At 40.5% G+C, this 27963-nt stretch overlaps 1 protein-coding gene across 1 annotated transcript; it reads left to right on the top strand.

Annotated features, from left to right (window-relative positions):
* The first annotated feature begins 6819 nt into the window (after positions 1-6819).
* On the top strand, positions 6820-27759 carry mfn1b (mitofusin 1b). The gene is made up of 19 exons (XM_060940991.1): positions 6820-6905; positions 8341-8375; positions 8461-8583; positions 8679-8814; positions 8914-9076; positions 9470-9594; positions 9734-9842; positions 12656-12763; positions 12881-13034; positions 15570-15637; positions 21139-21260; positions 21478-21604; positions 21708-21812; positions 24360-24462; positions 25340-25566; positions 25715-25906; positions 26236-26432; positions 26601-26735; positions 27350-27759. Exons 3-19 carry the CDS (start codon positions 8469-8471, stop codon positions 27417-27419), a joined length of 2256 nt encoding a protein of 751 aa, XP_060796974.1. The 5' UTR covers positions 6820-6905; positions 8341-8375; positions 8461-8468; the 3' UTR covers positions 27420-27759.
* Positions 27760-27963: the final 204 nt, after the last annotated feature.

Genomic DNA, 27963 nt, shown 5'->3' with positions numbered 1-27963 from the left:
ACGACAACCGTAGTCCCAAATTCAGCAAGTCAACTGCAGTTCTAGAGTTAAGTCAAGTCAGCAAGTCAACTGCAGTCCCCAGACACAAAAGCACCACTGCAAGAGTCCAGAGTGTCTTCCAGGCGCAACCCCCAACTACATAGCGCTCCCCTTCACTATTGTTTTTTTTTTTCCTTTTCCAGTTCAGTCTCTGATCATTTTTTGAATGGCTCTTTTACTACTATAATAATTTTTAGGGAGAATATTTCAGTTTTTCTCTTATACAGTGTATCTTTCTCTTTCATATATTTCTTCTTCCTATCTATCTATCTATCTATCTATCTATCTATCTATCTATCTATCTATCTATCTATCATACCAACACAAAGGCTGTACAGTACTTTCTTTCTGTTTAAGACAGTTGTTGAAACAAGATTATTTTCTCATGCTTTTTGCCATTTTCACTTCATTCTCACAGTCATGTCTTAACATTATTTGTTGGTCATATTGGTCACAAGCTGCATGAATATTGTGACAGTGAATTATGTGACCAACAATGGGTAGCACGGTGGTGTAGTGGTTAGCACTGTCGCCTCACAGCAAGAAAGTTCTGGGTTTGAGCCCAGTGGCTGGCGGGGGCCTTCCTGTGTGGAGTTTGCATGTTCTCCCTGTGTCAGCGTGGGTTTCCTCCACAGTCCAAAGACATGCAGTTAGGTTAATGTGGGGTGGCCTTGGGCTGAAGTGCCCTTGAGAAAGGTACTTAACCCCTGACTGCTCCCTGGGCGCTGTAGTGTGGCTGCCCACTGCTCTGGGTGTGTGTGTGTGTGTGTGTGTGTGTGCATGTGTTCACTGCTTCAGATGGGTTAAATGCAGAGGATGAATCTCACTGTGCTTGGAGTGTGCATGTGATAAATAAAGGTTTCGTCTTCTTCTTAAATACTATACTGTTAAGACATGTGAGAATGAAGTGAAAATGGCAAATAACATGAGAAAATAATCCTGTTTCAACAACTGTCCTAAACAGAAAGGAAGTATTGTACAGTCTTTCTGTTGGATAGATAGATAGATAGATAGATAGATAGATAGATAGATAGATAGATAGATAGATAGATAGATAGAACTATACAAAAGAGAAAGATACACTGTATAAGAGAAAAACTGAAATATTCTCCCTAAAAATAATTATAGTTGTAAAAGAGCCGTTCAAAAAATGATCAGAGACTGAACTGGAAAAGGAAAAAAATAACAGTGAAGGGGAGTGCTATAAAGATATGTAAAGAATGGGGGTAAAGGTGAGAAAATAAGAGGAGGTAGTGAAAGGGAAAAAAAGCCAGGAGATACTTTTCTTGGGGCAAGTTTGATCGGATACGACGGTTTAACACAAACCAAATACACGCGATGTGAGTGGTAAGATGGCGGCCAGCTGGCTTCACTGTGACGAGCCTATGAGCTCTCCAGATTTTATATAGAGCTCAGTGGGTTGGACGGTTTGGGGGGAAAAAAAAACCTTGGCAGGGATGAGTGCAAAAGTTTGTATACCCCAGGATAAAATGAACAAGACAAAGAAATGTATTTTAGGTACCAAAAAATATTCAGGGATTTCAAACGTATAGAGAAACTGTACTGACGTAAAAGTTTTGGCACAGTCTCAAAATTAAAACAAGAAATAGCATAGGAATTCAAGAGTAAAAAGTAAATATTTTAACTGAGGAAAATCCAGACATGAATTATTCATTCATTCGCTCTGTCATTTGTTTATTGCTTTGCTAGTTCAGGCAAATCTGGTTAGAAGAAGAAACCTTTATTCGTCACATGCACACTTCAAGCACAGTGAAATTCATCCTCTGCATTTAACCCCTCTGAAGCAGTGAACACACGTGCACACACTCAGAGCACACTGCGCCCGGGGAGCAGTCAGGGGTCAGGTACCTTGCTCAAGGGCACTTCAGCCCAAGGCTGCCCCATGTCCCCCACGTCAACCTAACTGCATGTCTTTGGATTGTGGGGGAAACCAGAGCACCCGGAGGAAACCCACGCAGACACAGGGAGAACATGCAAACTCCACACAGAAAGGCCCTTGCCGGCCACTGGGTTCAAACCCGGAACCTTCTTGCTGTGAGGCGACCGTGCTAACCACTGCACCACCATGCAGCTAATGTTCAATGACCCTGTTGGAAGGAATGCTAAGGCTTCATTTGCAACGAAAGCAAAACTAGCTAGCAAAGTTAGCAAACGTGAAGCTTTACTGGCCAAACTGTGAATTGGGGGGGACAAATCATGGCAATTGAGATTTCTAACAAGTACTTTCAAGGTCAAAGAGTAAAAACTGTGCAATAGAGTAAGGACCTGTGCTACTTTTACAACTGCAGTTAAATGCGAATTGACATTGTTTGTAGAAGTTGTAAGGTACTGCGATTTTAATTGCAAATGAACCTGAAAGAAATGAGTATGAAGGCAAATGTCTCAAGCGCCCTCAAGTGGCTGACTGCAGTACAACTTTAATCAAACCCATAGCAGTATGACTGAAGGAATTGTAAGAATGGGGAACCAAGAAAAAAAATGTGTCTCTCAGTTTCTCTTTTGTTGTGATTTCCTTACTAGGAATTTCCCAGCAACCCTCCTAGTCACACAATATATCATTGGAAAGCCCAGGATGTACTCTTTACAAGACACCAGGATTCAAGTGAATAGCTTGAAAGAGTAAGAGGGTGTGCATGTAAAACAAATGTCAACTACAGAGGACACAAGTCTATGAGTTGGTTCTCAGGAGGATATATATATTCACAGTTATCTCGAATCCAAGAAAAGCCTCAACGGATTTATTTTATTTTATTTTTTAAACCATGATAAGAATGGGGCGGCACGGTGGTGTAGTGGTTAGCGCTGTTGCCTCACAGCAAGAAGGTCCTGGGTTCGACCCCCGTGGCCAGCAAGGGCCTTTCTGTGTGGAGTTTGCATGTTCTCCCCGTGTCCGCGTGGGTTTCCTCCGGGTGCTCCGTTTTCCCCCACAGTCCAAAGACATGCAGGTTAGGCTAACTGGTGACTCTAAATTGACCGTAGGTGTGAATGTGAGTGTGAATGGTTGTCTGTGTCTATGTGTCAGCCCTGTGATGACCTGGCGACTTGTCCAGGGTGTACCCCGCCTTTCGCCCGTAGTCAGCTGGGATAGGCTCCAGCTTGCCTGCAACCCTGTAGAACAGGATAAAGCGGCTAGAGATAATGAGATGAGATGAAGAATGTGTAGCAAAAATGAAAGATATACAGGTCAACTAGTCTGTAATCATGTGAAAACTTGTAGGTTTCAAGGAATTTCCAATGAAATCGCATAAGACACATTTATTGGGAGGGCCTGAATGTCAAAGGGTGGGGCCCTGTACGGCTAGGGGGAGGGCCCAAGGCCCAGGGAGGCCCAAGGCCCCTCCCGCCCCCCTTTAGCTCCGCCCTATATATGTAACAGAATAGGAGTACTTGGTTAAATGATTTTAAATGGTGCAATGACGCCCTCTAGTGGTAGCATGGTACAGTGTCGTGGGAGATCGCATGAAATTGCTCAAAGCAGTTCAGGACACTGAATGGGTAGGTCACGTTTTTGAGAGGTCTGGGATAAACTATGTTCTACTAGATTATAAGTACACAGAAGCCATGATTTATCATGCAGTTTGGTTAATGATTTAGGCTTACTATTTTGAGATGATTCCATAATGTGGCTAACTCCCACGACTCCACAATACCTTAAATGTATTTCAGCAAATAAAAGGGAGCTTGTGATCCACCCGGCTGTCCAAGTGTCTGATGGTGTGTGTGTGGAACCAGTAGAGTGGTGCTGTACTGCAGTCAGCCACTTGAGGGCGCCTGAGACATTTGCCTTCATATATATATATATATATATATATATATATATATATATATATATATATATATATATATATATATATATAATTGGATGATGTTTCTCAGGGCATGATTGATGAGATGATTTGACTGGTATGGGATGCACAGCACACAACAAACAGTGCAACAAACTTCTACTTATAGAGGTTTTTAAAAGTAAAAGAAACAGTATTGATAACTTGATAGTGTTAATTGTGAAGTCACGTCTCGTACAACTAAAATTTAATTCAATTTAAGCACTTTAATTTAGGCATTTCAATGTTATTCTAGTCATATCAAATTAAATGAAATAATTTGACGACTTTTTCACTGGAATATTTCGTGGGCAACTGAAAGAATGGACAAGAAGTGTTGTTTATAAGTTTCACAACACTAAAAATAATCATAGAAGCTACTTTGCATACCTTTCCTCTGACAAAAAACCCCACAATAATTTATATAAAATAATAGTAGGGTATTTTATATAAACAATGTTAAAACAATGACGAGAAATTAACATAAAAGTAAACGCAAGCAAATGGTTATTTCTAAGATATATTAAGTATCTCCAGTTTACTGTAGTAAGCTGTATGTTTATTATATTGTAATAACGTATATTATAACAAATAATAAAGATAAATATTGTCATAAAGATTGCAGACGTCAGCTATACAACTTGTGATTATTACTCCAAGTTCCTTACTGAAGTTGATGTTCATTAGGATGAGCAGAAGAGGGCGTCAGTGGGTAAATAAAAATACATTCAACCTTGTATTTTCTGCTTCCTACTTATAATAATACAGTTACCCACTGGTGCCCTCTTCTGGTCATTCTAATGAACATCAACTTGGAATATTTTACAATTGTATGGCAGATGTTCAACGATGATCCAATAACAGATTAAATGTACTGTTAGTGTTATTTAACAAAGAAACCATATAGTTATTAATATGGTGACAAGAAGATGTATATTTAACATTTATGGAAGGAGTATCCAGTGTGAACGGTTTGTAAAAGCCAGTAGGTTTTCTGCTACAGGAAAGTCTTCAGGACAGACATTTGTTTGTCTTATTAACTTAAAGAAAGGGAGGGGAAAAAAGAGAGCCTGGTCAGGGAACAACTACTATAATGCAAGTAAAAACAGGAACTAAGCTGTTTTCCAGACATTCCACAATATTAAACTTAAACATAAATGGTTAAAAGTATGTCTTGTCACTTATAAATAATAATTGTTGGCAAATTGCTGTGGTAGAAGAGGAATAAAACATTTTGTGATGAGCTGTTATAGGAAAATAAGCAGCTTCGAGGTGATAACACTAAGTCTTTGGGCTGCATCACACCATCCTGTCATCAATTATTTTCTGACCACAAGACATTTCTAAGTGTTTTATTCCTAATCTCTCAAATGTTATCGAGCATGATAATAACTCTAACTAGAAAAGCACTTGGAGAGCGCAGACCTCCGCCAAGAATCCTTTAAAAAAATCCAGGATCCAGAAGGTGATCCAGATCACCGCCAAAATTTAATGGATTGTTACTTGTGCCCAGTCACACCTCTGGAAAAAATTTCAGAGCAATCCGTTCATTACTTTTTCCGTAATGTTGCTAACAGACAAACCAACAAACAAACCAACGCTACCGAAAACATAACCTTCTTGGCGGAGGTAATGATACCAATGAGGGCACCATGGTGGCACATCATTACAGCCTCATGTCTCCAGGGTTCACTTCTGAGCTCTGGTTACTGTCTGTGCAGGTTTCACATGCTCTCCCCATCTTCTTACTGCCTGCTACCCTGCCTGGGGCAGAAGCCACTGATAAGGGCTTTCCAGATGTCTCGATCTTGTGCTTTCCACTCTCTTCCTGGCTTGAGGGTTAGCCATTCTCTTGATGCTTGATTGTCCTGGATGAGAAAAGGATTGTTGGCTTTGTAGCTTCCAGACACTTCTGGCTTTCCCCACATGGTGTCACAAATTTTATGAAGACCCATCTCTTCCCCAGGTTGAGTTGTCTAGAGCTGGTCTTCTCTGTGACCAATCCGTCTTGGGTGAATGTATCACAAGTGGACAGCGCTAAATACAACCATCAAGACACATTCACTTGAACCACTTGCTGAGGTGGACTGGGATGCATTTGACTACATTTGACCTTTTGTAGTGTAAATGCGTCCTGGTGCGTTCCCTGAAAAGGATGTAACAGAAAAGTGATGGAGGGTGTATCCAAATCTGAACACAAGTGGTCAGCTGGATACCTTGGAAACAGACTCATGATAGACAAAGGTGTAAATGGCAACGTGCCTCACCTGTCCACTTATGATCCGATAACCCAAGATGCATTTTAAAACCAAATGTAAACAGGGCCTGTGTTTGACTTCTTTTTAGCAGGTGAAGTAGCTCGCCCCACGCCCAACCTTCCTCCTTTCTCAGCTGGGCTTAGGACCACCAGTGGTTGAGTTGTTCTCCTCGTGTCCATGTGGATTTGCTCCAGGTTCTCCAGATTCCTCCGACCTCCCAAAAAAACACGCCTGTAGGTAAATTGGTAAATTTACATCGTCCCTAGATTTGAATATAGGTGTGCATGGTGCCCCGGGACAGAACTGTCCCATCCAGGGTGTACGTGTATTCCCGACTTATCCAATGTTCCTCAGATAGACTCTGGATCTACAGCGACACTGCCCAGGATGAAATGGCTATCCAAGATGAATGAATGAATGAATGAAATATACAGTATGATTATAGAGAAATGTTGTGATGTGTTTGAAAATGTCCTGAGTAGGGAGGATGGTAGATTTGTCAGAAGCATGAAGTGGAAGAAAAACTCAAATAAAGCATACAGACACTTAAAAAGCAGACTTAAGCACAGTAACACAAGAAGGTGCTTTGTTCATTTCCACTTCTGAGGCACACTTGGTGTTCATAGATCAGTGGTGTGTTTTCAGTAAAGACATCCAGACTTTTACTTTGGAAACAGCTCTGCATGTTGTGTGTGTCAAATATTTTCCTCTAGCTGGCACTAGCATGGCCAGTCCAAAGAAGATATAATCAGTCGCTGATTCGGTAAGCAACTGGTTACATTCGACATATTTTTGAGCGTTATACACTGTCTTTTGTCATTTGCTAAGTAATCTGAGGTAAAAAAAAAAAAAAAAAAAAATTGACACTGAACGCGTGAACAAGTTAGCTTGTTAGCATCCTGCATTCCCTTTAGCTGCATACCTTTAGTCGACTTAGGTCACTTAGTTGTAGCTGTAATTATCGTAGTTGTTTTGTTTAGCTATCTAAAAGCGAATATTAACTTATTTTAATATAAGAAAATAATTTAAATAATTACTTGGGGTTTTTTGTATTATTATTATTTTTTAAACTATGGGCTAGCCTGTGTAGCTAGCAAGGTAGCTAAACTAAATGTTCGATGAGGTAAATCAAGTAAATATAAACGTCAAACACACTTTTATTACCTATATATATATTCAGATTAAGTGATAAAACGTTATAAGTGGAGACTGGGGGAAAAAAACCCTGTAACAACTATTTTTCTTTCCTTATTTAGACTCATTGAATAACCTTTCTAGGCTGAGGCTGTTAATGATTGAGACAAACATGAGGAGACAAACATTACAGATAACTGAAGGGCAAACACTGCTGTGGTTTCTGCTGATTTTTTAAATAAAAACAAACTAATTTCAACTTTTACACGTTGTTTTTGTTTGTCATACGATATTAGAGCAAAAGGTAGGTTTCAGTTTCGATTAGAGTTGGCCCATATAAAAAAAAAAAAATCACGATACTTTGACGTGATACTATATTTATCACGATATTTAATTTTTCCAAATGTTTGCTCACCAGGTCCCACAAACAAAAATCATCAAAAAGTTTTTTTTTTACACTTAATTAAATGGTTAAAATGATTGATTTTAACATCTGTAAATGTAGAAAGAAAGAAGAAACCTTTATTTGTCACATGCACACTTCACTTCAAGCACAGTGAAATTCATCCTCTGCATTTAACCCATCTGAAGCAGTGAACACACACAGCCACACCAGAGCGCCCGGGGAGCAGTCAGGGGTTCGGTGCCTTGCTCAAGGGCACCTCAGCCCAAGGCCGCCCCACGTTAACCTAACTGCATGTCTTTGGACTGTGGGGGAAACCGGAGCACCCGGAGGAAACCCACGCAGACACGGGGAGAACATGCAAACTCCACACAGAAAGGCCCTCGCTGGCCGCTGGGTTCGAACCCGGAACCTTCTCGCTGTGAGGCGACCGTGCTAACTACTACATCACCGTGCCGCCAAATGTAAAAATAATATGCAGAAAATATATTTTCTGCAGTCTGCAAAGGAAAAAAAAAGGCAACACTAAATCACTTTCTTTTCCCAATCAGGTAAAAAAGAATAACTATAATTTGCAAAACAGGCAATCGAAAATAGGATTTAGGAAATAAACCTGTATGAACGAAAAGTCAGTGAATTTAAATATTGTGTTTTTCTGCAGGTTTGGCACATCTTCCTTGTTTAAAGATTGTAAAGGTAAGGGGAAAAGGAAAATAACAACTTGCTATCAGAAAAATGATTAGTGGTGAAATTTGAGCCCGGAATGTTGTCCTACTTACAGATAAAGACATGGACCACGAGGAACGCTCTCCTCTCAAACACTTTGTACTGGCCAAAAAGAAGATTGGTGAAGTTTTTGAGCAGCTGCTTAATTACGCCCAGGACAGTTCACAGTTTGTTAAAGGTGAAATGAAATGAATCGTTTTTTTTTTTTTTTTGAGTGAAACAAGTATTTTTGTTGGTGTGATTTTTCTGATTCTTTGTCTGCTTGTCTATCAGATACATGTTATAATGAATCATTAGAGCACATTGCAAATAGACATCAGTTGGAGGTGACAGAGGCATACATCAGCAAACTAACAGTTATCAAAGAGGTGCTGGCTCGCAGACATATGAAGGTGGCCTTTTTTGGCAGGTGACTTCTGTTTCCTTCTGAAGCAAATAATTTGCTGAATTGTAACTTGAGGCTGGATTTGTATGAATGATTTTCTAATGGTTTGTTATATTTAACCAGAACAAGCAATGGAAAGAGCACAGTTATCAATGCCATGCTGCGCGACCGGGTGATGCCCAGTGGCATCGGCCACACAACTAACTGCTTTTTGAGCGTTGAAGGCACTGATGAAGATAGGGCTTATCTGAAAACTGAGGGATCAGAGGAAGAGAAGAGCATCAAGGTGAGAGCCAGCTTGACAAGACTTATTAAACTACAACAGTCAGGTGACATTATGGAATTGGATTTTAGGTTATGTTTCTGTAAGGGGAAAAAAACTTTGGGGTGTGTGCTGTAATAGGAAAATAATTAATCATATAATCACTCAGAATGATAAATGACAGGGTGGTGTGATGCAGCATGACATGAAGTGGAGTTTCTGTTACCACCCTGTTATCAAATTGATTATTTTTCTATAACAGCATGTCTTGAAATGCTTCTCTCTCACTCATATTACAGCAGTTTGCCAATGCAAGCACTCTTTATACTGTATTTGCTAAAAAACATCATGTATGTTTTACGTTTATAGCGACATTTTATAATTGTTAATGTCATGCTTTGACCTGTATTTTCACAGACTGTCAATCAGCTGGCTCATGCACTGCATATGGATGAGAGTCTTGATGCTGGCTGTTTGGTTAAGGTCTTCTGGCCCAAAGCAAAGTGCGCACTTCTCAGGGATGACCTAGTACTCATGGACAGGTATTGATTTATATGACAGATGTCTTTTTTTAAAATGGGCATTGTTGTATGTCTGTACATTGATACATGTGCATGCCTTTCTTGTGTATTACCATTAAAATAAATAAGTAGCTTAGGTGATCGTGTTTTGTATCCACAGTCCCGGGACTGACGTCACCACAGAGTTGGACAGCTGGATCGACAAGTTCTGTCTGGACGCCGATGTGTTTGTGCTGGTGGCTAACTCTGAGTCTACGCTAATGAACACAGTGAGAAGCTACTACAGTGCATCTTATTAACATTTCAAAACTGTTGTTTTTCATAGCCTATTTAAATAGCAAAATAACACAGAGATTTGAAAATTTTTAAATTGGTTATACTGGGTGTCTCCTAATTCACTGGAAGTCATTACACAGTCAACTTATGTGGTATGTAGAGTCACAGGTTTGCTTAAGCTTGATCATAGCACCAAATAAGTGAAGATGTGTTTCCACTTGGTAGAGTGGAGGAGTGGCATGTTGCTGAGCTTTGTGATTGGTTGTGTACTGGAGAGCAGATGCTCATTCCCGGCTCTGTTTAGATCAAATGAAGTATGCATGGCATGCAGAGGCTACCGAGGCACTTATGAGCTTGGAGCAGAGCTGCAGCATCTATTTGACTTTTATATATAATATTATTTATATTTTATCAGTGAGCAAAATGAATTTCTGCTTAAACAGTAGATATTTACAAAGTCCTCTACGTATCCAGTTTATTTAAACAGCTTGCTTTGATCCAACACAATAAAGCATGAACACACATAATAATCAGCAGCACATAAAAATAGTTAGAACCAGTCAGAATTATAATGTATGAATCAGTAAAAGGTGGGGGAAAACTGGAGATTGAAATTGGAAAACTCTAACAATTATATAGAAATCTGGTCAGAAGTCCTGCCCTAAAACATCTTAAAGCTAGACAGCCTTTCAATTTTATAAAATCGGTGAAATTTTGTTCTCTCTGAAATTTGGTCATTGTGATATGTTTATTTTAGTGCTGTCAAGCGATTAAAATATTTAATCGCGATTAATGTCGCGACAGTCATAGTTAACTCGCGATTAATTGCAATTTAATCGCACATTTTTGTCACATAAAAAACCATTGTAATTCTCTTATCAGCATAAAAAAGTGAATGGGCTTGCTTTGTACCAATGTTTTTTTTTTTATTGCAAAGCATAACACGTCTTGACACAGCCACTGCAAAGTGAAACCTAAGCCGAGCACCGGCGCGAGACTAGCAAGAGAACCATGAGTGAAATGATCTACTGTTTGAGTTAGTCTACAACTCTAATCAGAGAGATAGGTTAGACAGTGACAGTAGGCTTGACATGCTTGATTATAATATAAAGTACACTATTATATTAAGTTTAAATTGTTCGTTGATAAATATTGCATTGAATCTGATCTTTACTGTTTCAGATCACTTAACACATTTTGTACTTTTACACTTTCTGCCTGTTGATGCGTCGTGCTGTCCAATCAGAGGCGGCCAAATTTGCATATTACAGGAAGGATTTCTGGGATAGCATTGAGTTTACAGTTCAGAGGGATCTAGCTTCTTTAGACGCTGTCTTCTTAAAACTGAATAAATATTTAAAAAGAGCCAAATTAGCCAGTCTTTTGAACGGCTTTTTTCAAAGAACGGATCACAAAGATGCGGATCCCATCAAAGAGCCATAAATCCCATCTCTACTAGCTCGCCCTGCCCGCACTGGTTCGGGGGGGGGGCAGAGGACTCTGGCTTTGTGGGGCGTGGCATTACAGTCTAGCTGCTGGTTTTCTAAGCAAAGTCTTTGTTCCAAGTTCCTGGCAGTTTCAAAAGCTTATGAAAAACCTACATCATGTCACAGAGCGTTAATCTCGTGCTAAAAAAATTATCGCCGTTAAAATTGAGTCAAGTTAACGTGTTAATAACGCGACATTTTTGACAGCACTAGTTTATTTCTGTAATATCTCAAAAAAAAAGAAGAAAAATGTGGCTGGGAAGTTATTTAACTTGAGGGGATTGGCTAGCAAATAATATGCATGAAATCGCTCGCTTCAAGCAGACAGAAGAAGTCCGTGTGTGCATGCGCAGGTTTACCTTCTTCTCCTTCTTCTTTTGGGTTTTACAGCAGCTGGCATCCACAGTGTTGCATTACCGACATCTACAGGTTTACCTTGACCGTGCACTGACAGTTACATCATTCCGTCGCTAAACGAACAGCTGATCACACCGAGGTGCTCGCTGACCACCGATATTTATTAGTTTGGTCCTGCGTTATCTTTCCTTCGCAACATAACGTCTTTTCTTCTCGCTTTCCGTTACTGTAGTCGGTCTTTCACGTTTCATTCGCACACTCGCATCTGCCATTTTTCTCTCCCGTTTCAAATTTGTATCCCACAGTGCCTTGTGCGAATGGGGAAAGCCCACCACGTGATGCATGACATAGTATCTTGAATTGGGTCATGGTGAAGCAGGAAAAAATAGCAGGGAATTTAGGGCCACATGGTCCTAAATTCATTATTTGTTCCATTAAAAAAAAAAACCTAATAAAACTGGAAGTCTGTGATTCGAATTCAGTAGCTTTCGGTCCACTAGACAAAAATAATTGGATGTCAGGGAAAATTCTTTTCATGACCTACACTTAAAATCTGAATGGCAGTTTACCTTTAATGACTTTAGAGGGAGACATTTCGTAGATGTTTAATACCAACTAATTGGCTTGTGTATCAGTCTGGAAGTAAATTAGTAAATATTTTGGTTCTTTGGCAAATTTGTCCTGAATTCAGAAAGCCAGTAAGATCTTGTTTAATTTCATGTACTAGGCCTGCATGGTAAAAAGATGACCTGTTTATTTTGTGAATAACCGTTTAGGTTGTGTTTTATTGTTCAGTCATGAAACACTTCCGCTCAGATAAGACAGGATGCACAGGCGTCCCTTTTGTTGCGCGTGTGTGTGTATGTGGATTGTTGGAGAATGGAGTTTTTCCTCAGCTGAGTTGCTACCATGTTACCAGAGTTTAAGTGTTCTGACCTTCCTTTGTGCTTTCTTCCTCAAAGGAGAAACAATTCTTCCACAAAGTAAACGAACGCCTTTCAAAGCCCAACATTTTCATCCTGAATAATCGCTGGGACGCTTCCGCCTCTGAACCAGAATACATGGAGGATGTGAGTGCCTTATTTGTTTTTTTTTTAATCACAAATTTCCCATATATTGTCCTTTTTTCATAGTCTCTTTATTTTGCGAGATTATATGACTGATTTTACAACTACCTTCTACTTTAGGTACGTAAGCAGCACATGGACCGGTGTGTGAACTTCCTGGTGGAGGAACTCAGGGTGGTGGATCGCCAACAGGCTCCAAATCATATCTTCTTCGTGTCTGCCAAGGAGGTGCTGAACTCCAGAATGCAGCGGGCGCAGGGTATGCCAGAGTCTGGTAAGCAGGTCACGCTCAGGGTACATGGCACTTTAGCTGCCTACTTCTGCCAGCATGTCATACGTGGTTACTCCGGTGTTGACCGTGCTTAGTAACAGCCACAGTGTACCCACATACTCATGAGAAGTTGAACGATGACTTCCTTATTCGTTTATTTATTTATTTAGCAGATGATTTTATCTCTGTTGTATGACTTGTGAACAGCAGTCACAAACATATTAAGCACAGGATGATCCTGTTATCAAAGACTGGGGAAAATGATAAAGGGAAAAAAAACCTATTCATGCATGTATTTAACAACCAGCCAGAAACCAAGACACATCTAAACCCACATGACGTTGACTCTCAGGGCCTTTATTGGAGGTGAGCGAGGATGTGTGAAGTACACCATAAAAATCAGCAATTAATGTATATTGCAGTGAATTTTGTAATATTTCATTGCAATAAATACATCATTGAATAATAAATCATAGCATGATCACATAAATTGAATTCTTTTTTTCTTTGTGAGCCTTTGAAAGGCTATAATCTACAGTTGTTTTTTTAATGTATTATTATATTTTATCATTAACTGCATCTATTCTCTAATCTGATTATGATCATGACTCAGTTTAATATATTTATTTTTGTTTCATAATGATGACAAATGGGCGGCACGGTGGTGTAGTGGTTAGCGCTGTCGCCTCACAGCAAGAAGGTCCTGGGTTCGAGCCCCGTGGCCGGCAAGGGCCTTTCTGTGTGGAGTTTGCATGTTCTCCCCGTGTCCGCGTGGGTTTCCTCCGGGTGCTCCGGTTTCCCCCACAGTCCAAAGACATGCAGGTTAGGTTAACTGGTGACTCTAAATTGACCGTAGGTGTGAATGTGAGTGTGAATGGTTGTCTGTGTCTATGTGTCAGCCCTGTGATGATCTGGCGACTTGTCCAGGGTGTACCCCGCCTTTCGCCTGTAGTCAGCTGGGATAGGCTCCAGCTTGCCTGTGACCCTGTAGAAGGATAAAGCGGCTTGAGATAATGAGATGAGATGAGATGATGACAGATTTATATTCATTCATACCACAACTTATTTTCTAGCAATAAAGAAGAAATCATACAGTATGTGTATTTCACAATTTAGAGTTAATCATTATATCAAAGGCTGATTAACACAATTTAAGCCCTGTTTACATTTAGTTTCAGAATGTGTCTTAGGTGATTGGATCACAAGGGGATCACGCATAAACGATCACCAAGGCATGTTGTGATCCGATCATTCAAACCACTTGCCGAGGTGGTCTGGAAGGGGGTGGAGAGCAAGAAAATAATGATGATATGTTGCGACTTTTATGTTTTTAACATAACTGTGCACGGAGCTCTTTGACCTTTTAGCAGAAGTGATGTAGGTAGTAACGAAATCTGAACACAAGTGATCAGCTGGACACCTTTGAGATGCATGATACACACAGGTGTAAACGGCGATGTGTCTTGGCTGTCCACTTGTGATCCGATCACCTAGGACACGTTTTAAAACCAAATGTAAACAGGGCCTTAGACATATTTCAGAATAATTTTTAAACACATTAGATATGCTTTCCATTTTAGGCCATGTTTCAATCTAGACACACCTTAAAACACAAGTTCACTTATGGCCCTTTTCCACTACCCTTTTTCAGCTCACTTCAGCTCGCTTCAGCTCACTTCAGCCCGACACGGCTCGCGTTTCGACTACCTCAGAACAGCACGACTCAGCTCGCTTCAGCCCTACTCAGCTCCCAAAACTCGCACGGTTTTGGAGTAGGGCTGAAGCGAGCCAAACCGAGCCGAGTGGGGCTAGGGGCATGAGGAGACACTCCCCTGTGCACTGATTGGTGAGGAGGAGTGTCCTCACATGCCCACACACGCCCCGCGAGCACGCTGGGATCTGTAAACGCCGTAAACCCGAAAGAAGAATAATTACGAATTATGAGAATTTCTGAAGCCTTATGCGCCTCGCCTCATCTATACGCTCTTGCCAGTATCTGTTGGCGTTGTCGGTGACAACAAGCCACAGCACCAAGACCAGCAACACTAACGACTCCATGTTTATTGTTTACTATCCGGGTTGTGAGACTACCGCTTAAAAGGTCACTGATGTCACTGTTTGCGCTGCCTAACGACATCACGTGACGTCCACCCACTTTCGGTAACTCCACCCAATGTGTCCACCCACTTCCAGCCAGCACGGTTCAGCGCGGTTGTAGTCGAAATGCAACTCCAACAGCCCCACTCAGCTCGACTCAGCCCAACTCAGCACGGCACGGCTCAGCCCAACTCAGCCGCGTTGGTAGTGGAAAAGCGACATTACTCTGTTGCATTTATGTTCTCTTTCTGTTTAAGTCCATAAAGATGCATTAAATTCCCAAAGCACTTTTAGCCATGAATATCTGCTTGCCAGTGGAGGATCGGCGACACCCTGTCCCTGATTTGACCTAAACTTTTCATACTTCAGTTCAAGTCAGGCATGCCTTTTATGTCCTCTTGAGATGGGCTGCTGTACTAAATCTGCAGTGTTTCTTTCCAGGTGGAGCATTAGCAGAAGGCTTCCAGGAAAGACTGAAGGCGTTCCAGAGCTTTGAGAGGACATTTGAGGCAAGTGGTTGCTGGGATGATAACCATGGATATGCGATGTCTGTTTATTGCCAGAACAACATCAAAAAATAAGTCCAGATGAAAAATTTAGTCTCATCTAGAAGCTGTTTGAGTTGAAACAAGTGCATTAGAGTAGGGAGACCTGAGGATATAAATGGCAGTAGAGTTTAACTGGAAATAAAATATTAAAATTTTCAAAAAGCAGTAGAAACCTCTAGAATGAACTAAAAAAAAAAATCTGCTATAGTCTTGGTCATATTTCACCTGGTGTCTTTAAGCAAGTAAAATGTAAATGAAAGGAGAGAAAGAAAGCCATGTAGGTCACTGACTCAGACCATCCAAATAAAGTATTTCTGACATTTTTAAATGAATGTTTGTTTAACGATGAGCTGTTTTGGGAATTGAAATACAGATTGATGATCAATTGAAAACTGACTTCTCCACTAAATATTCTAGTGAGATAAAGTAGGAATCAACACGAGCTTGATGGTTTTCATGTAACCCCAAACGCATCCTCTTAGAGCTTTATAACTTGTCTACAGTAAATTGCGTTTAAATATAAATACAGTGCATTTAGGCAAACGTCTTCAACTGATTTCTTAAAGCTGTAGGTAGTGTAAATTAAAATATCACAGCACTGAGATAAAAAGTACATGTCAAGATATTTTTATTTTAATGTTGGTGAGATCAAGAAAATTGATCAAATAGAACTGACTTGTTTTCAAGTATAAATTATTACCAGATTATTTCTTGTCTGCTGCTTTCTGACACCACAAGCAAAAGTTTTTCATAAATTGTGCATTATCTCTTAATCCCTTATAACTTTATGCCTTCAGATAACATCTGTAAGACTTAAAGCTAGGATTAATGTTAGTATTATGAATTTTTAATCTATCAGGAGGCTGAGGATTCTTGTATCTTGACTCACTGTGACTTTTTTTTTCCTGATTTTTACATCTTTAGGTTTCGTGCTTAGAAATAACTCATTTGTCATTTCCATTATAAGTGTTAAGAAAGGGAGATTTCTCAAGCAGGTTGAAAATGCACACCAATATTTACAATAGTTCATAAATTATCAAATTATCACACTGGGGAACAATTTGAAAAATTTTTTCTGTTGAGTTAGATTTTTATGCTGATTAAAACTAAAATTGGCATGCTGATTCCAAAATTGCAGTCAGTTTTTTTTTTTTTTTTTTTCTAGCACGTCAAGTTTTTTCTCCACAGCTTACCCTCCAGATAAGCAAAATTCCACTGATTAGCTGTAGTAAGACTATTTGAAGGTTATGGAAGAACGTTATCAAGGTAGATGGGATGTACAGTGGTGCTTGAAAGTTTGTGAACCCTTCAGAATTTTCTATATTTCTGCATAAATATGATCTAAAACATCATCAGATTTTCACACAAGTCCTAAAAGTAGATAAAGAGAACCCAGTTAAACAAATGAGACAAAAATATTATACTTGGTCACTTATTTATTGAGGAAAATGATCCAATATTACATATTTGTGAGTGGCAAAAGTATGTGAACCTTTGCTTTCAGTATCTGGTGTGACCCCCTTGTGCAGCAGTAACTGCAACTAAACGTTTCCAGTAACTGTTGATCAGTCCTGCACACCGGCCTGGAGGAATTTTAGCCCATTCCTCCATACAGAACAGCTTCAACTCTGGGATGTTGGTGGGTTTCCTCACATGAACTGTTCACTTCAGGTCCTTCCACAGCATTTCCATTGGATTAAGGTCAGGACTTTGACTTGGCCATTCCAAAACATTAACTTTATTCTTCTTTAACCATTCTTTGGTAGAACGACTTGTGTGCTTAGGGTCGTTGTCTTGCTGCATTACCCACCTTCTCTTGAGATACAGTTCATGGACAGATGTCCTGACATTTTCCTTTTGAATTCGCTGGTATAATTCAGAATTCATTGTTCCATCAATGATGGCAAGCCGTCCTGGCTCAGATGCAGCAAAACAGGCCCAAACCATGATACTACCACCACCATGTTTCACAGATGGGATCAGGTTCTTATGCTGGAATGCAGTGGTTTCCTTTCTTCAAACATAACACTTCTCATTTAAATCAAAAAGTTCTATTCTGGTCTCAACCGTCCACAAAACATTTTTCCCGTAGCCTTCTGGCTTGTCCACGTGATCTTTAGCAAACTGCAGACGAGCAGCAATGTTCTTTTTGGAGAGCAGTGGCTTTCTCCTTGCAACCCTGCCATGAACACCATTGTTGTTCAGTGTTCTCCTGATGGTGGACTCATGAACATTAACATTAGCCAATGTGAGAGAGGCCTTCAGTTGCTTAGAAGTTACCCTGGGGTCCTTTGTGACCTCACCGACTATTACACGCCTTGCTCTTGGAGTGATCTTTGTTGGTCGACCACTCCTGGGGAGGGTAACAATGGTCTTGAATTTCCTCCATTTGTACACAATCTGTCTGACTGTGGATTGGTGGAGTCCAAACTCTTTAGAGATGCTTTTGTAACCTTTTCCAGCCTGATGAGCATCAGCAACGCTTTTTCTGAGGTCCTCAGAAATCTCCTTTGTTCATGCCATGATACACTTCCACAAACATGTGTTGTGCAGATCAGACTTTGATAGATCCCTGTTCTTTAAATAAAACAGGGTGCCCACTCACACCTGATTGTCATCCCATTGATTGAAAACACCTGACTCTAATTTCACCTTCAAATTAACTGCGAATCCTAGAAGTTCACATACTTTTTGCCACTCACAGATATGTAATATTGGCTCATTTTCCTCAGTAAATAAGTGACCAAGTCTAATATTTTTGTCTCATTTGTTTAACTGGGTTCTCTTTATCTACTTTTAGGACTTGTGTGAAAATCTGATGATGTTTTAGGTCATATTTATGCAGAAATATAGAAAATTATAAAGGGTTCACAAACTTTCAAGCACCACTGTACATATGATGGCTGACTATTGTTGGAGCATCAAACGTGATAGTCCTTAAGTTGAACACTCCAGAAAGAGCTACTGTATAAACGTAAATTTTTACCTTAACTACTTGCACACAATTATAATTACAGTAGCCATATCCTTTGTAAAAACATAAGTGTTAAATAAACATTGCAGTCATGCCTGTTTCTTTCATATTTCATTGTATGTCAATATTTGTGAATTTTTATAAAACAAGCACATATCTGTTAAGTACAGTATTTTTCATATTTAAAAAAAAAAACGGGGATCCTATAGTTCAAAAACTTGACGTGATAGAGAAAAACTGAGATCAGTTTTGGATTCCGCACCCAAAAATTAGTTAAAAACAGCTGTCAGACCTAACTCAACAAAAATTGTGTTCCCCAGTGTCATGAGTCTTAAAACTTAATCATATTTGGATTGAGATACGTACACCACGCACATGCAGAGTTGTTTTTTTTCTGCCACCGTGTACATCTTTCCTGAAGTGTAGCTTAATTATTCTGCCAGTTTTTTCCCCCTGCCTAGCCATTTCCTTTTCCTAGGCCCATGTGCTCTTTTTCATCAATCTGTGTGTTCATTGCTGAAGTCTAGATTTGCTAAGGCGAGGACACCCTTCTCCTCAGTTCACCATTATATTTGTGTTTTCCTATTTGATATATCAGTGTTTTGTGGATTGTTGATGTTTTGTATGATTTTGAGTACTGTATTTTCTGTACTATGAGGTTTTTGGGGGTTTTTTTTGTGTGCGTGATTTTAAAATTCTCAAACTGCTGAATACAGAAATATAATATTTTGACATAAGCCTAATTGTGATCTGCCCATTTGTTAGTGTTCGATTAGATTAGATAAAACTTTATTGATCCCTTTGGGCGGGTTCCCTCAGGGAAATTAAGATTCCAGCAGCATTATTACAGATAAACAGAGAAAAGAAATAGAGAAAACTTCTCATCTCATTATCTGTAGCCGCTTTATCCTGTTCTACAGGGTCGCAGGCAAGCTGGAGCCTATCCCAGCTGACTACGGGCGAAAGGCGGGGTACACCCTGGACAAGTCGCCAGGTCATCACAGGGCTGACACATAGACACAGACAACCATTCACACTCACATTCACACCTACGGTCAATTTAGAGTCACCAGTTAACCTAACCTGCATGTCTTTGGACTGTGGGGGAAACCCACGCGGACACGGGGAGAACATGCAAACTCCGCACAGAAAGGCCCTTGCCGGCCACGGGGCTGGAACCCAGGACCTTCTTGCTGTGAGGTGACAGCGCTAACCACTACACCACTGTGCCGCCAGAGAAAACTTCTAGATAAATTAAAATAAATTAAATATTGTAAGTAAGGTGATAGCCCTGTGATGACCTGGCGACTTGTCCAGGGTGTACCCCGCCCTTCGCCTGTAGTCAGCTGGGATAGGCTCCAGCTTGCTTGCGACCCTGTAGAACAGGATAAAGCGGCTAGAGATGATGAGATGAGAAGTAAGGTGATATGACAAAAATATCATCTCATCTCATTATCTCTAGCCGCTTTATCCTGTTCTACAGGGTCGCAGGCAAGCTGGAGCCTATCCCAGCTGACTACGGGTGAAAGGCGGGGTACACCCTGGACAAGTCGCCAGGTCATCACAGGGCTGACACATAGACACAGACAACCATTCACACCTACGGTCAATTTAGAGTCACCAGTTAACCTAACCTGCATGTCTTTGGACTGTGGGGGAAACCGGAGCACCCGGAGGAAACCCACGCGGACACGGGGAGAACATGCAAACTCCGCACAGAAAGGCCCTTGCCGGCCACGGGGCTCGAACCCGGACCTTCTTGCTGTGAGGCGACAGCGCTAACCACTACACCACCGTGTCGCCCAAAAATATCATACGATACTCAAATATGTTTCTGTGATGGACTATATGATGCGATATATAGGTTTGCTAACAAACTACCAGCAAATTAGATTTTTTAAAAATGTGAAAAACTAAGTTTTGTGATACTTTAATGTCTATATAAATAAAGTTAAAAAATTTTTAAAAGATTTCCTATAAATTTTAGCAGCTAATGTGCTGCATCAGAGTTATAAAAATACTGATGATCCTGGCATCTATCAGAAAAGTGTATGGCGACTTAGTTTATCACCATATCAATATTATAAAGTGAATTGCATGAAATATTGCTACATAATATGTTCAAGCAGATAGAATTGAGCAGGGAGCCCCTCACACACAATATGACCAACTTATTGTTCAGAAAATACAGTGTTGAGCATCTGTTCATTATTTTGTTTTTGATATCATTTAATTTCTGTTCCAGATTGTGATATGTGATCTTTAAGTCTTTTTTACTTTTATCTTTGACCTGATTTGAATGTATGCTTTTGCATTTTATTTACTGTAAGTTACTGTGAGGTGAAGCATGACACTGCGATGGTGCAGACCTGCTGCTGAACTTTCTCCTCATCCTCTTCCTTTGTTTGGGACGAGCCGGAGCAGCAGGTCAGTATCTCGCCCCTTAAAGTGCCGCTCATCCCAGTAACACATGCATGTGGCCTCGCAGGAGTGTATCTCGCAGTCAGCAGTGAAAACAAAGTTTGAGCAGCACACAATCAGGGCAAAGCAGATCACTGAAAGTGTTAAAGACATCATGGATCAGATCCACATTGCTGCTGCTGAGAAGAGGTGGGTTCACTTTCTTTAGTTCTGTCTTCTGAGTTTCACTCTGGCATAGCTGGTTCTAACTTATTTCGACAGGCCACTGTGAAATTCGGAGCATAATTTAATATCGCAATCATGCATTATGTCTCTGTTATAAAGAGCTGGTTTGTATTCAGTTGTGTATATGCATGATTCATAAGCAGCAAGATGTACCTGTGATGGGCTTTGTAACCGTTATTAGGGTGGCCTCTCTGGAGGAGAGAGAGTATCTGATGGACCGCTTGGAGTTTGTTCGAAATCAGCTCAAGCTTCTCACTGAGGATATCAAAAAGAAAATTAAGATGGTCTCAGAGCAGGTGGCCAACCAGGTAGAAATGGCAAAATGCAGCACTAATATTGAAAGTGATCTAGAACAGACTATAGACGGTTATTGAATGTCTGTCTGTCTGTCTGTCTGTCTGTCTGTACCAGGTATCAAATGCCATGGCAGAGGAGATCTGTCGACTCTCAGTGCTCATAGATGAGTTTCGTTCAGACTTCCACCCATCTTCTCACGTGTTAAAGATCTACAAATCAGTGAGTTGATCTTCTCTTGGACACGTATAAGGAGAGCTTGTGCGTATTGCTGCATCTAAATTAGCTTATGTTCTCCTTATAAGCGCAAGGTCTCAATAAATTTCATCATTCTCATCTCATTATCTCTAGCCGCTTTATCCTGTTCTACAGGGTCGCAGGCGAGCTGGAGCCTATCCCAGCTGACTACGGGCGAAAGGCGGGGTACACCCTGGACAAGTCGCCAGGTCATCACAGGGCTGACACATAGACACAGACAACCATTCACACTCACATTCACACCTACGGTCAATTTAGAGCCACCAGTTAACCTAACCTGCATGTCTTTGGACTGTGGGGGAAACCGGAGCACCCGGAGGAAACCCATGCGGACACGGGGAGAACATGCAAACTCCGCACAGAAAGGCCCTCGCCGGCCACGGGGCTCGAACCCGGACCTTCTTGCTGTGAGGCGACAGCGCTAACCACTACACCACCGTGCCGCCCTCAATAAATTTCAGTAAGCCTTAAATTTAAAGTACTTAAAATACCAAAGTTCCGTTACTTCTTATATAGCTATTTAGCCAAGACTAGTTTGGTGTCCAGTGGTTGCTTTTTGGTAGCTGGCACTGGAGCTATAAGCCTAATGTTACGTAGAGGTTCCAGTTTTTAATGAGTAATTCAGACAGACTTGCTAACATAGTTTCTGAACACTATTACACGTACACTTTTATATAAAAAAACACAAAAGGACATCATAGAGCTAAATACAGTAGGTAGCACCACCTTGAAACAATGATTCCAGTGGTACAATAGATTGATTTTGATATTTAACATTTTAAAGCTGACTTATTGTGCTATTTTAGGAAACATTTTATGTATTTAAAAAAAAAAACGCGAAGGCGGCACGGTGGTGTAGTGGTTAGCGCTGTCGCCTCACAGCAAGAAGGCCTGGGTTCGAGCCCCGTGGCCGGCGAGGGCCTTTCTGTGTGGAGTTTGCATGTTCTCCCCGTGTCCGCGTGGGTTTCCTCCGGGTGCTCCGGTTTCCCCCACAGTCCAAAGACATGCAGGTTAGGTTAACTGGTGACTCTAAATTGAGCGTAGGTGTGAATGTGAGTGTGAATGGTTGTCTGTGTCTGTGTCAGCCCTGTGATGACCTGGCGACTTGTCCAGGGTGTACCCCACCTTTCGCCCGTAGTCAGCTGGGATAGGCTCCAGCTTGCCTGCGACCCTGTAGAACAGGATAAAGCGGCTACAGATAATGAGATGAGAAAACTCCCGAATCTGTAATGATTTAGACATGAAGGCTATAACCTTCCTTCATTTGTTGGCTGCTTTACCCCTGTGGGTTTAGTATACAACTAAACTAGCAAATTTCAGACATAAATTTATTTCCATTTAAGTTATTTCACGAAATCAAGTCATACATGAGCTGACATGCCTCGTCAGCTATAAACCATGTACGGCGGGATTGAGTAGAATAATTGTTTTATTCTATTCACATTCACTGGATTTTGAGAAACAGCATTTTTATTTTTTGCAAATTCGATACAAAATATTTTATACAAAACATTGGACCAAATCATTTCCGCTTAGAATGTAAACAAACCGGCGAAATGGCAGTAGCAATTTGTGAAAAATGCTGCTATAATAATTCTTGGGGAAAAAAAAAAGAGACGTTCTTGCCATCAAATACTTTTATTCCATATTTTGTTGCTGCCTTTTTTTTTTATTGTTTTGTTTGGGAGGTTCCTTCTTTAGTTTTTTTTTTTTTGGTGGTTGGCAAACCAACTTAAAGGTGCATTACTGCCACTGACTGAGCTGGAATGTGGAACAAGAGATATTTGGGGGGGGGGCTATATTCTTTTAGCTATTTCTGATTCTTTTAAATACTTTTTGGGGGGCTTTGTTTTCAAGTAGAGTTTTTATTTCGTCCTCGGTTGATTCAGCAGCATGTGCCGCCATTTTGTTTTTCTCTACTCGCGGTATATGAGCTGATAGCCTAGCAGTAGAGAGGCTAATCAGAGCGCGCGATTGCTCATATCCAGTGACTGTGAATAGAATTATATATATTAATTTTGACTACGGCAGCACGGTGGTGTAGTGGTTAGCACTGTCACCTCACAGCAAGAAGGTTCTGGGTTTGAGCCCAGTGGCTGACGGAGGCCTTTCAGTATGGAGTTTGCATGTTCTCCCCGTGTCTATGTGGGTTTCCTCCGGGTGCTCCGGTTTCCCCCACAGTCCAAAGACATGCAGGTTAGGCTAATTGGTGGCTCTAAATTGACCGTAGGTGTGAATGTGAGTGTGAATGGTTGTTTGTCTCTATACAGTATGTCAGCCCTGTGATGATCTGATGACTTGTCCAGGGTGTACCCTGCCTCTCGCCCATAGTCAGCTGGGGTAGGCTCCAGCTTGCCCGCAACCCAACACAGGATAAGCGGTTACAGATAATGGATGGATGGATAATTTTGACTACATTTATACTAAGGAGAAAGTTTGTGTAAATTTTTTTTTTTTCAAGGAAAATTTGTCTTGTATAAATTTTACAAAATGTGCAAATCTGTTTCTCAGGATCTGCTTAATCATGTGGAAAAGGGAATGGGAAAGAACCTGGCTTTCCGCTGCTCTGATGCAGTCAACGCTTCTGTGCAGTCCTCTCAGAAAGAAATGATCGGTGTGTGCCTATTGTAACGAAAGTCAACTAAAATGAGACTTATTTTATTATGTTACAAACATACAAAAGTGTATTGTGTCAGGAATAAAACACACCACGGTGTGGTTTTATAATAAAATAGTCAGTATTCTGTCCTCAACGTGTGTATACACCGACAGTCAGTGACAGATGGTGTGATGCAGTACAACATGAAGCAGTGTTACTGCTATCACATTGAAGTTGATTATTTTCCATCATAAAGTGTTTTATTCCTATTATACCACAGCAGTTTCTGACATATTTTATTCTTTTATGTTTAATGTTGTGGAATGTCCATGAAACAACTTTTGTGTACTGTTGCTTGCATTGTAACAGCTATAAACAATCATTCCCTCACTACCCTTATTTTCTTTATCTTGACATTACTTTGACAAAAAAACCACGGCTTTACCTCTGTCTGTTACAAAGCTCGTTATGTAAATGTCTCCTTACAGAAAATGTAACCGTATTAACAGATATACACATTGTTTAATCAATTTATGTGGCGTGTCAAACATACAAGCTAAATGAAAATTGTTACTATAAAAACAACGATGAAGACATTTTCCTGCTTTTATAGGAGATTAAATAACACCTTGTGAATTCAACAGTGCTGTGGTATAAAATGTAATTGTTTATTGGCCGGCTTCCTCATATTAAGAGATTTGGTACAGCAGCTGTTATTGATTAACCAAGGGTCCGTATATGAATGATCATGGTGACAACTTATCTGCATAATAGATAATTTTACATGTTCTATTCTTATGCAATTTCATCACATGAGAGACAGCACATGCTGCACACCAGCACTGAAGGACATTGTCCTCTAATGATCTTCTCTTGCCCCCTGTGCTAACAGAATGTTTGCAGCCTTTACTGCCCCCTGATGTTCAGAGCCAAATCCACATGCTCATTCCTTCCAGAAAGTTTGACCTCAGCTATGACCTGAACTGCGCAATCCTCTGTGCTGATTTCCAGGAGAACATCGAGTTTCAATTCTCTCTTGGCTGGACTGCTCTGGTCAACCGTTTCCTTGGCCCAGCCAATGCCAAGCGTGCCCTCATGCTGGTGGATCAAAACCTCCAGGTAATCTCAGATATTTATGGCTCAGTCCTATAAAAATGTCATTCATAAATTAGCCTGTATGAACACTATTACCCTTTTGTTACGCTTGTCACATGCCACTGAGGAACCCCTTCTCACAAGCTTTTTCTCTCTCATTTGTCTGTGTCAGCTCACATGTCCTTTGGCCATCACTCCAGGAAGCGGTGCCATTGCACAGGCTCCACCCCCTAGAGCTGCTGTGGCTACTCCGAACCAACCTCAGGCTGTGATGAACCAGGAGGAGCTCATGATGTCTATGGTTGGAAATCTGGCTTCCCTCACCTCACGCACTTCCATGAGTGTGGTCGTCATTGGGGGAGTGGTGGGTAACATATTAATCCAACAGTGTGTAAAGTCCAATGATCTTACAAAGAATGTGTTTGAAAATATTGTACATTTGCTTTTTTTTTTTTAGCGGAACTCATGTTTTTTGTCAGCTTATATCACAGCACTGTTGAATTCTCTGCATTTTTGTCTTATTGTGATGTAAGAGGAATAATCCAGGGTGGGAACAGTAACTCCATGCCATGCCACACCACCCAGTTGTGGATTACTTTCCCATAACAACATGCCCCATTATATTTATTCCTTGCTCATTACCCATGGCTTAAGGTCACAGTATTATAATCAACCCATTTGTCTTTGTAACAGGTATGGAAGATGATAGGCTGGAAAGTCATCGCTGTATCCATGAGTCTTTATGGTATGGTGTATTTATTCGAGAAACTCACTTGGACCACCAAGGCTAAGGAGAGAGCACTGAAAAAGCAGTTTGTAGATTACGCCACCGAGAAACTCCAGATGATCGTCAGTTTCACCAGTTCAAATTGCAGCCAGCAAGTGCAGCAGTAAGTAACCGTATTTATCAACTTAAATACTGAACAGGCCACTCAAGAATAACCACTTGTAATAGAAGGGGGGGGAATTGAGGAATTGAGGTTTTTTTTTTTTGTATTCTGTGATAAAGATGTTAATTTGGTTGTACACAGTTGTGAGTGATGGTTTGTGCCATGCAGGGAGATAGCCAGCACGTTTGCCAGGCTGTGCCAGCAGGTGGATATAACCCAACGGGACCTGGAAAGTGAAATCAGCCGGCTGACGACAAAGATCCAGCAGCTAGAAACAGTCCAGAGCAGCTCCAAATCACTTAGGTTAGCACACAACTTTTTAGGACAATAAATCAATTAATAATAAACATTGGGGGCGTCGTGGCTCAGGTGGATAAGGCGCCATACCATAAATCCGGGGACCCGGGTTCGATTCCGACCCGAGGTCATTTCCCGATCCCTCCCCAGCTCTCTCTCCCGCTCATTTCCTGTCTCTACACTGTCCTATCCAATAAAGGTGAAAAAAAGCCCCAAAATAATAAACATTACGTTAATAAGTGCGATCTGTGCACAGATCTTAGTTGGTAAATCTTTACAATGTTACCCTCCTTCCATAAGCTTTGCAAATTGAAGTTAGTTTTGTCTCCAATTTTTTTTTTTTCATACTTGAAAATCACAACTATACAAACTCAAAAATGAAGGGTTATTAGTCTTTTGACTAGAATAGGTTTAATCCAAACCTCAGTAACTCAAAAACAAAAAGGCCTATAACCGTCAAGTTGTATCTGCATTAAGTGGGTAAAAGGTCTCTTTTTTTTTTTAATCTTAAAACATATCTTCCTTTGCATTTTGTTGTGGACAGCTAAAGGTGTCCCAGGCTGTAAGTAGTCTGAACTCCTGGTACTTGTTAAACCTTTTTTTCCTTTTTGTTCTTCCAGACACAAGGCCACAGATTTGGAGAGGCAACTGGAGAGTTTCACAAGCCAGTATCTCCAGCCACAGAACTGAATTCCCCATTCTCACTCACTCAACACCTTGGTTTCAGTCCACCTGCCACAGGAATTTGTTTATTCCACCAGGAGGAATCCACGTGATATGTAGCAGCTGTATATCTGCACTTTAAAAAGATCAATGAATAACTGTAACATACGCTTACACAATCACACGTCGTTTGTCTTTATTATGAACAGTTGTGATTTGATTTGCTGTTTAAATTGAATGATTATCAAACTCTGAAAATACTGAACTGTGGGAGGAAAAACAAATGATGACTATACTGCTTGAACTGTAAAGTTGACTCCATGGCACTTCTCCAAACACTATAAAATCAGAACTTTGTTCACATCCAGCTGGCTTGAAACGAAGCCCTTTTCTGAGCCATGTTTTCTAGAAGGGAAAGTTCTAGAAAGTGTTTAACTGAAATCAGTATTTTGTCGATAGCCTTTTGATCAGTGCCTACTTTCAATATGTTAAATCTAAAACCCTTCTATGATTCTAACCCATTGTGAAGACTATTTTGGATTCTGATTTGTAAAAACATGAAATGCTCAAC

Source organism: Neoarius graeffei, chromosome 15 (genome assembly GCF_027579695.1).
Source record: "Neoarius graeffei isolate fNeoGra1 chromosome 15, fNeoGra1.pri, whole genome shotgun sequence".
Taxonomy (NCBI): domain Eukaryota; kingdom Metazoa; phylum Chordata; class Actinopteri; order Siluriformes; family Ariidae; genus Neoarius; species Neoarius graeffei.
This window is presented reverse-complemented; position numbering and strand designations above follow the sequence as displayed.

Excerpts from the sequence above, each read along its gene's own strand:
- mfn1b (XM_060940991.1), top strand. The coding sequence starts at position 8,469 with ATGGACCACGAGGAACGCTCTCCTCTCAAACACTTTGTACTGGCCAAA. Across the intron at positions 9,077-9,469 it reads AGGAAGAGAAGAGCATCAAG|ACTGTCAATCAGCTGGCTCA; the intron begins GTGAGAGCCAGC and ends GTATTTTCACAG. Across the intron at positions 15,638-21,138 it reads GCTTTGAGAGGACATTTGAG|GAGTGTATCTCGCAGTCAGC; the intron begins GCAAGTGGTTGC and ends GTGGCCTCGCAG.